Source organism: Papaver somniferum, chromosome 3 (assembly GCF_003573695.1).
Source record: "Papaver somniferum cultivar HN1 chromosome 3, ASM357369v1, whole genome shotgun sequence".
Classification (NCBI taxonomy): domain Eukaryota; kingdom Viridiplantae; phylum Streptophyta; class Magnoliopsida; order Ranunculales; family Papaveraceae; genus Papaver; species Papaver somniferum.
The window spans coordinates 138,415,324-138,425,131 of record NC_039360.1 but is presented as its reverse complement, the minus strand read 5'-3'; the positions used below and the strand labels follow the sequence as shown (position 1 = coordinate 138,425,131).

At 37.2% G+C, this 9,808-nt stretch overlaps 1 protein-coding gene across 1 annotated transcript; it reads left to right on the top strand.

Annotated features, from left to right (window-relative positions):
* Positions 1 to 1,728: 1,728 nt before the first annotated feature.
* LOC113360026 lies at positions 1,729 to 2,974 on the top strand. The gene is made up of 4 exons (XM_026603578.1): positions 1,729 to 1,977; positions 2,098 to 2,187; positions 2,370 to 2,516; positions 2,756 to 2,974. The coding sequence occupies exons 1-4, from the start codon at positions 1,729 to 1,731 to the stop codon at positions 2,972 to 2,974; spliced, it is 705 nt and encodes a 234-aa protein (XP_026459363.1).
* Positions 2,975 to 9,808: the final 6,834 nt, after the last annotated feature.

The window sequence follows — 9,808 nt, the reverse complement described above, 5'->3', positions numbered from 1 at the left end:
AATATCCACTCAAACCTGTGCAGGATATATCCGCAGCTAGAATCCGGGGAATATCTACAACTATAAGGCTATGAAACTAAAAAACAAATTAAGCTGCAAGAAAAAAAAAAATGAAGGATTCGAACACCAAACCTAAAGGTCGTCTAACTATGAGCTTAACCATTGAACCAAGTTGTCTGTTGTGCTACGGCGTGTATTCGTCTTTATATATCTGAAGCTTACAGCCAACCTTAATTTTTTGAGAAATAAAAAAAATTATTAATTTGTAAAAGCAAAAAGAAATTACAAAAATAGAAGCTTTTGTTTTTAAGGAAAAATATATAAGTTAAAAAGTAAAAAACAAAGAAAGAAAAACAAAACAAAACAATAAAAGTACAAAAATTGAATATTTAATAGTCAAATTATTTTTAAGAGAATAAAATGAAAATAAATCCGATTACATAGATAAAATGTATCAGGTTGGATAAGTCACTGGACCACTGAATCCTTTTTTACAAATCGTGCCTCGTCAAATTATCGATAATGTAAACATGAGTTGTTTCAGATGTTTTGGCCCCAACAACATATTTTGATGTAACCATTTTTCTTCATGTGAACAGTCTTGTTTACAACTTGTTGTTTCCGCGTATAAATTTGATGTAGCCCTAACATCATGCTTCAAAAAAACAAAAACACTGTCCCACATCACATGCTTTCACACGCCTAATAACACGTACCACCTCAAAATTAAAAGTCAACACATATTATTGATCGCCGTTGAATTTTCTAGGTATTAATTCATTTTCAAATGCATTTTCTCGGTATTCATAATTCATTTTCAAATGCATTTTCTAGGGATCCGTAATTAATTTGAAAGAGAAGCATCATCCATTAGATTTTTATAAAAACGAGGCGTCACCTCAAGTTTCTGTCAAAAGTACTTCCTCTTCCATTTTTTTGTACTAGACCGGGAACGATGGTGGTTTGGTGCTTTTAATTTTCTTCCACATTAAGAACTTCAAACTGCACTTAAGAGTTCCTCATCAGCCACTGGGCAATACAACAAAAGGTACATCCTCATCCATCTTTTACTTTCTGGGTTTCAATTACAAATTCTAATTGGCTCTGCAAAATTGGAATTTAGCGTTTGTTTGTTTCTTCTCATTGCGAAATTGGATCTTGGGGTTGTTGTTTCTTCTCAGATTGATTGATTCATTGCCAAATTGTAGATTAGGGTTCATCTGAATAACTAATTTTTTTTATTTTTTCAGTGTCGGTTAAATTTTTTGGAAGAAACAAGAAATGAATCTCCATATTCTAATGGGAAAGATAGGATCAGTAGCTTACCTGATGAAATAATTCACTACATCATGTCTTTTAATGATACCAGAAATGTAGTCCAAAGTTGTGTTTTGTCCAAAAGATGGATTCATATTTGGAAATCTGTCTCATGTCTAAGCATCAAGAGAAGTTCATTTTCTCCAGGCAAAGAACATGATCAAATGTTCATACATTTTGTCGACATGGTATTCATGGTATAGATATCAAGAAGATGAAGATATTATGATTTATAGATGGATTGTTCAAGATGTTAAGCACAATGTTGAAGAAATGAGGTTATAAATCCGTCAAGGTCGTCCAGAAGCTCTTGAAATTCCAAATCAACTTGTTGATTGCAAGTCACCGGTGAATTTGGAAGTGCAAGTGAATCTTGGTGTCAGATGTACATATGCTATTTTACCAAATTCAATGGACTTACCTCGGCTCAAAGTTTTGTGGATTCATGGAGTTTCGATCCCCAATGAAGAACTATCTAAAAGGCTCTTTTCAAGTTGCCCAGTTCTTGAAAAGTTATCCCTATGTCATTGTGACATACCAAATTTGATTGTTAATTCTCTCAGCCTCAAGAAATTCTTGTATAAGCGATTACTTGGTAGTACAGACAATGTTATCAAGTTGACTACTCCAAATCTAAAAGCTTTCGAGTGCACGTCTTGCGTGACTCAATTATACTCTCTAGAAAACTGTTCTCTTCTATCCGAGGTATCTTTTGATTTGGGGCTCAAAGAAAGAGTTTTAGGTGAGAATGCATAAGCATATTGTAATTTTCTCTCACAGGAAGAAGTGGTATATGCTATACATACGACGAAGTTTCTAAGAGAGGCTTGTATGGTGAAAAATCTGTGGTTATCATATGGATTACTCGAGGTATGGCTTATATGATAAAGGTTTTTTTTGTTATTAGCTCTCGATTATGACAAGGAAAGTAAAGCCTATGCGCTAGGCGAAGGGCTTGGCGCCTGGCCTAGCGCCTGACACAATAGAGATCTTGACTAGTATTAATATCTATTAGCTCTTATATTATTTTAATTTTTTTTTTGTTTCTCAAGGTTCTCTCAAGAGCGCCTGACTTATTAGACTCTCAACAACAACCTTGCTTGTTTAATGTACGATCTTTGTATCTGAAAATGCGGTCTACAAGAGGTTGCTTGCGGGCTATAGCGTACTTGCTCAAGATTTCTCCTCGAGTACAGAGTGTACTTTACGTTTACTGATCTGGCCTGTGATGTAGTTCCGAAAATTCTAATACAGCGTTAATGTTTATCATGCATCTCATGGTGACTTTAATTTTTTAAGAACATTTTGGAACCTTTGAGTATGCAGGATTTCGTATTTTGTACAATTATTATTTGCCACCAAGTGACCTATTAGCTATTGTGATTTTTTTGATGTAGTTAAATTTGACCTATTAGCTATTGTGATTGTTTTGATGTAGCCAAATTTAGTGGACGTCGGGGAAGATTGGGAAGCAGGGTTGTCATCCGAGGGGATGTTGTCTCGCCTCACTTATGTTTGTTTCTGCGAAGTGGAAGGATGTGATGCTGAGCTCAAACTTTTGAGTTTTTTGTTAAAACATGGTCATGTCTTGACTAAAGTTGCTCTGTCCTTCTGTGCTGGTACTTGCTCGCCCGATGGAGAAAGGGACTATTTCTAGAGAAGGTTAGAGCACTTCCAACAACATCCTCAAGTGTGAAAATAGTATGTCGTCCTAACCGTCACAATACGTGATGATGTACTTGAATAATGAAAATATAAGAATTCCATAGCTAGATCTAGTATTTTGAGGTTTCTTCCTTTTTGTTTTTTTCTTCTTCTGTGATATGTGCTTCTATGAAACAATATGATTGAAATGTCTATTAAGGATTTCAATGCTTGCTAATTAAGACTGTACTCATGTGCTGCTTAAGTGAACTTTTGTCTGGAAAAGCATCTTATTCTTTAGTAGTGTCCTTACTTTTATTTTGATGTTTTTGTTAGTTTTTTATGATTTGCACACCTTGACAAGGGGTAACCAAGGGGTTGCTCAGTGGAGTCTCTTCCTAGAACCATCATACCATCATTAGAACCATAAGTTACATTCTCTTTATTCATTTCTTTCTTTATATACTAGGTTTAGAAAACCTAATATTAGAGATAAGATTACACTACTTCAGGTGCAAAAGAAAAACATCACATGAACTAACATACTAGTTCATGTGAAGAAAGTAAACATCACCTGAACTAATTATATTAGTTCATGTGAAAAATATAGTTTACAATCAAGCTATTCTTCTTTTATGTTCCTACTGCTGTGTGTCTTTATTTTTTTCATTTTTTAAAATATATTTTGTATACCTGGCAATATTAGTCGATCAAAGTTGAGGTGAGATATTTGTTTTCTGAATGTTCTTTTGGTTGAAGTTAAACTACGCTTCTCCTTATGAAACAAAACTAATACTTGAACCCAAACTCGTGTGTTCTTGAGACTCTTATGAAAGCCTAAACCCTAGAAGACTCTTAGTATAGAACCTACTCCCACATACAACAAATGGCATCGTTTGACTCCGAGGAAGATTTGGCAATCACCAAAGCATGGTACGCCGCAACTCGTCCTTCAACTATAGATAACAGTTCGGGGGATTCGATGTGGTTGAAGATTTTTAACAAATTTGCTCACGATTATGGGAACCCGAAAGGAAGAACTGCTCAACAAATCGATCAACGACATGACATCATCCTTGATACAGTGGTTGAGTTTTTAAAAATCAATCACCGGATCGCGCACGCTACTCACAATAGATTTTCCCCTCAACAACTCGTAAGTATCTTTATGATTAATTCGACACAACCCACTCTTTTCAATTTTTACGTAACAAACTAAGTTTGTGTGTTGTTTTTGTAGCACGAAGCCGTGAAAGCGCGTAACTTACAGGAAAAGGGGGATGCATTCATGTTTGATGAAAACGTGAACCACATGGTAACCAAAGTCACGGAGTACCACCAGCTGGGTGAATCGGAGATGGATTCATCGTAAGAAGATTGATAGGTTTAGTGGTTTTTGGTTAGGTTTTTAGGGTAGTGTTTTGGTAAGGTTTTGTGGGTAGATCTCTATGTAAACCCTCACGAGACTATAACCTTCACATGCTTGATGCACGTGCTAAGTGCATCCGTGCTTCCTGCGACAAGGATTACATTTGAAATAAATTATAGTTCCGGCAAACTATGTTAATTGGTTTGTAACATTTTTTGCAAGAACACTCCAACCAACAAGGTGTTGAATTAAAGAAGAAAAATTTGGAGGTTTATGAAAATTAAGTTTTCTATGAACCATCAAAACCGGGTCCAAGGAGACGAGATGTGATGAGACGAGACACTTTTTAGAGATTTTATCTCTACGGAATTAAAATTATCTCTACGGAATTAAAAGGATGAAATCTTGCACCAAAAAAATTAAGTTGCTTCCAACATTTCCACCCGATTCACAGAATATAATCCTGCACCAAAAATATAGGTAAGTGGTATCATCAGCGTCACTATTGCTATTCAATTCTACATGTAATTACCTCGATACTTGTATTGTTGTATAATCAAACAATAAACCTCCTACGATAAGCCTTAATAATATCTTTGTCTTGCCATCGGTCTAGAGAAACTCCCTTTATCAAACACAGGATGAAGCACAATGCATACACTCCGCAATCACCGGAACTAAACCAATAAAAATAGAAGTGTCGTTTAGATTACCAATTGCACCATATAGGATGTTGGTCTGCCCATCTAACGAGATCTCAAAGAACTAACCTCGATCTTTGTTTAGGGACCACTTGACCAAAGCCTGCGTAGTCGCAATTCCATTATCCATTCTCTAGGATTGTCCTCAGAACGTCGCAGATAGCAATGACCTCGGATGGGTTCCCTGCTGTCCTGGTGGATCTTTTACGCTTTTGATCATTGTATAGGGAATCGTAGATACAAATCTTCTGTGTCTTCAAGAGGATTTCAATTGCTACCCAATGATTGTCGTTCACCAGCACCGGAGCGTAAACCACATCAACCTCGGACCATGGTTTACCATCAATGCCGTATTTCCCCGCCATGTGCAATTTTGTATAATACAATTGTTGCTTTTCGTTGGTCTTGGATCTCAGTTTTTGATCTCTAGCGTGCCGCTGTTTTTCAGGATAATGTTTAATAGAACGTGAGAAACCGCACATTACAAGCCATTGTTAACATGTACAAAATTCAAGTATGTTTATAGTGCAAATGTGATAAGTTTCATAGTTTTCATATAATACTCACAACGAAGTAACTACCAACTGTGGTCCACCGAGTTTTCTTCGTGAATTCAGGGTGTTTGCGCATCGAGTGCAATACACAATTAACAATCTGCAAGAGGTATCAAAATAGATAAGCTGACGAGTAAATTCATAAAATATCATGAACATAAACTATAATAAAACAATCTACTTATAGTTTCTGATAACCAGTCGGACCGTGGTTGTGATGTTCCTCCTAATAACTTGACATATTCATACCATTTCAAACTTTCTTCTGTCTCTACAATGTCCTCCACCGAAGATTTCTTAGGACGTGGGGCGTTTGCCTTCTTGGTTTCCTTTGGATCCACATTTTCCCTGCGCATTTTAACGATCATGAGACAATGACTTTCGAGTTAAATACGGTAAATAAGCGATAAACACTTGCCTTGTCCATATGTAAATGTTCAGGTTCCTTTTATAGTTCTTTGAGATACCTTGATCCTCAACATTTTCCCCAGCATAGTAATTTTTAGATTTTTTTTTTGGTAAGTGAGGCTTGCATTCATAGATGAGATCTGAGGTCCTGCCTTTATGATTCTACGCCTCTTTAAGTTGGGTACGTCAGGGGATTTAGATGTTTCTACATCCGCACCCACTGGAGAATTAGATGTTGCATCTCCTATATCGGTTTTTTTCTTCTTCTTTTTGTTCCATCCCTTTACCGTCATCATCTGGAGTACTTATTTTCTTTACCGTCTCTTCTGATTTTAAAACTGCTTCAGTATTAATGACTAAGTCCATCTGTATGGAAGCCGCCGCTGCGTTACCCCGATATCCATCACACGATGTCTCCCCCGCTGCAGTGTTTTTATCCACATAACTAACGCCGGCTGGAGACAACTTCTCTCGTAAGAAAATAACAAGCATATTTGTTAGCTGAGACTCCGTAAGAGTGTATAAAGTATCTGACCCAGGTCCTACGCCAACCTCCCTGGCAAATTCCTTGGTCGTTCCCGACCAAGAGGATTCATATACCTTGCTAGATTCTTTTGGAACATCAGACGGTTCCACAGTATCCTCCAACACCTCCTTATCATCTACTATGCCAAGAAATCTAAGGGAGCCACCATTGTACAGCTCGTACTCATCACAATCCACTATTAGCCCCTGTCTCAAGGATACAAGTTCACTGTATCTCGGTTCGTTTGTGCATGACACACGTTCCATGACAGTGCACCACCGACCGCAAGTATGCTTGGACACAACCCGTCCACATAAACCCCTAATTGCAGGACTAGTTTCCAATGCCCAAGCCTGAAATAGCAGCAATAGGTAGAACTTGAACTGTACAAACTACAAACCACCCAAGTACACAAGATCCATTTAAACAGAATATGCGAACTTATTGTCAGAGCGTATAACAGTCCAAACACCCTGTAATGAGCCGGCAAGCCCAACCGACCACTTTTCTCTGGTTCCCTCTCTTTCTTGACAACACTGGCTTTCTTAGTTTGTTTTCCATCCTTCACAACCAGAGCTGATCGAAAGCTGCGGATGTTTTTTTTAAGACTAACATGACCCCATGGGAACTTGTTGAAGTTATTCAAGTTGTCCACCAAATGGAAATATTCTCCCTTTACTACATCTCTCGCCTGACAGCCCAAAAGAAAAACGTGCACAAAAAAGAGAAGCGCCAACTTAGCGTTCTCATCGTCAGTGCAGGTGGTCAAATCTCCTTTCTCAAATCGCGTCTGGAGTTTTCTTACTGTTACCCTTTTTTCCCCAGGGAAATGAGTTTTCATGATTGGTGAATCCACGATACATTTTGGGAGTGGGTTATCTAGATCTTCCTTTGTTGCCGCTGTCAACTTGAAGTTAAGTCCTGTAGCAAGTGCAAATTCTTTCATCCCAAACCTCAAGATATTCCATCCAACCCCAAAGTTCATACAAAATGGATCACCATCATCTTGTCTCACAATTTGCCGTGAGAATATATAATGCAAAATTGTACTGTTCTTATGGGTTTCAGGCATATCCAGGAAGTGGCCAACTGCCGTTGAAGCAAATACTGGGTAAGCCTTTTCGCTCAAACGACCCTTGATCGTGGACATAAGATTCATATATGCGTGTTTTGTTACTTTCGGGTAGTTATCCCGATACTTCTGTGGGTGAACAAACTTGTTATACACATGAGATGCTTCAAGTCAGTTTCTTCCAAGGATATGCAGCAACTACAATATTTTGAAGGGAGCAGGATTCTTTGACAAGGTTATTCTCAAACCATCTAACAATTTCAACACCAATGTAGTTATAAAACGCAAATGCTAATGAATTTAAAAGACTGAAACTAACTTTTGGTAATATGTTCATCTTACAATCATCTACATTACCATAAAAAATTACTGCATCTCCAAATGTCAAACCTCAACATCTAAAAAATTTACCAAGTGGTAGATGGTGGTGTTATTAGGTAATTCATTACCGGTTGCCTTTGGTAGTTTCATAGAGCACTATAGGGAGAAGATATTACCAACTAACAAATCTTCTCTCTTGAAAACATATCTCTAAACAACACTATGAAAGAAAAGACTTTATGAGAACGAATGAAAAAACATACTATGGTTCGGTTCCTGATGAATTACATTCCGACGATTCAACAGATGCAAAAGCCGTCTTTAAAGATCCTTTGGAATTGACATCATCTTGGAGGTCAGTATCCGCTGAACCTCCAGCTGTAGTAGCAGACATCTTTCCCTAATACCATGGACAAACAATCAATTTACCATCACAACAATTCACTCAACTGCCGATATATAACAAATCAGGTTCATAATTTCAGTGGGTTTCGAGAAAGAAGAACTACACATACTTAAGTTTGCAAAGAATTCTACATCCACCGATTCTTAATCCCAAAGGTGTCAAAGGACTAAAAATCTATATTTAAGATATATGGTTTTATAGGGTCAGTATCTGAAAGGAGAAACAGTTATCTTTTTCAAGATGTTGAACTAAACCATGGTCTTGACAAATTAAATTCAGCGATAAAACCTTAATTACCTGTCCTAATTGGGTCTCCAATTGTAAAATAAACAAATAATTAAGTAAGCACGATGCATATGATTTTGAATATCACCAGCATGACTATGTAGTAATTTATTATTTTCAGAATTGAAATAACTATCAGAAACCCATGGAACCACTTTACCGAGTATCAATAAGTTTAATGAAGAAGAATTTACCAGGTATGAAGCTTTTACCAGTGCCGAAATCCCAAAACCCCGGACACAATAAAAGCAAAATTTAGGAAAACACCCAAATTCATTGAAATCATTCGAGTATCGGTGAAGGACGGGATTGAATTTATCTCACGTTTAATGAATTTGATGGCAAAAACACTATTATGGGTATATTTTGCACCAAATGAACTAGGGTTTGAAGGCGACGCAGGGAGATACTCGCTGCATTTCTCAAGAGAGAGAAATGGTATGGTATCCAGAGTATGCTTTTCCTATTTATATGGCCCATCCAAACGCGACATCAGTGCGACAATTTTTGGGATACATTCGTTATTGGTTAATTAAATAGTATCCGGCTCGGGTATATTGGAAAGCTCGTGGTATGTTTCGTGAAGTATTTTCAAGCCGTGGTAGTGGGAAATAATATACCCTTAAATGTGCCTTCCAAACACAATTTAACCTTTGAACTAGTTATGAGAAAGATGAATACGGTTAATATGAAGCTTTTACCAGTGCCGAAAGCCCAAAACCCCGGACACAATAAAAGCAAAATTTAGGAAAACACCCAAATTCATTGAAATCATTCGAGTAACGGTGAAGGACGGGATTGAATTTATCTCACGTTTAATGAATTTGATGGCAAAAGCACTATTATGGGTATATTTTGCACCAAATGAACTAGGGTTTGAAGGCGACGCAGGGAGATACTCGCTGCATTTCTCAAGAGAGAGAAATGGTATGGAATCCAGAGTATGATTTTCCTATTTATATGGCCCATACAAACGCGACATCAGTGCGACAATTTTTGGGATACATCCGTTATTGGTTAATTAAATAGTATCCGGCTCGGGTATATTGGAAAGCTCGTGGTATGTTTTGTGAAGTATTTTCAAGCCGTGGTAGTGGGAAATAATATACCCCCAAATGTGCCTTCCAAACACAATTTAACCTTTGAACTAGTTATGAGAAAGATGAATACGGTTAATATGAAAGTGCTCATATGGCTAACCATTG

Bases quoted from the DNA above. Each gene is read 5' to 3' on its own strand.
- LOC113360026 (XM_026603578.1), top strand. From the start codon at position 1,729: ATGGACTTACCTCGGCTCAAAGTTTTGTGGATTCATGGAGTTTCGATC. The intron at 2,188-2,369 runs GTATGGCTTATA...TTGTTTCTCAAG, and splicing joins TATCATATGGATTACTCGAG to GTTCTCTCAAGAGCGCCTGA. The intron at 2,517-2,755 runs GTACTTTACGTT...GTTTTGATGTAG, and splicing joins TTTCTCCTCGAGTACAGAGT to CCAAATTTAGTGGACGTCGG.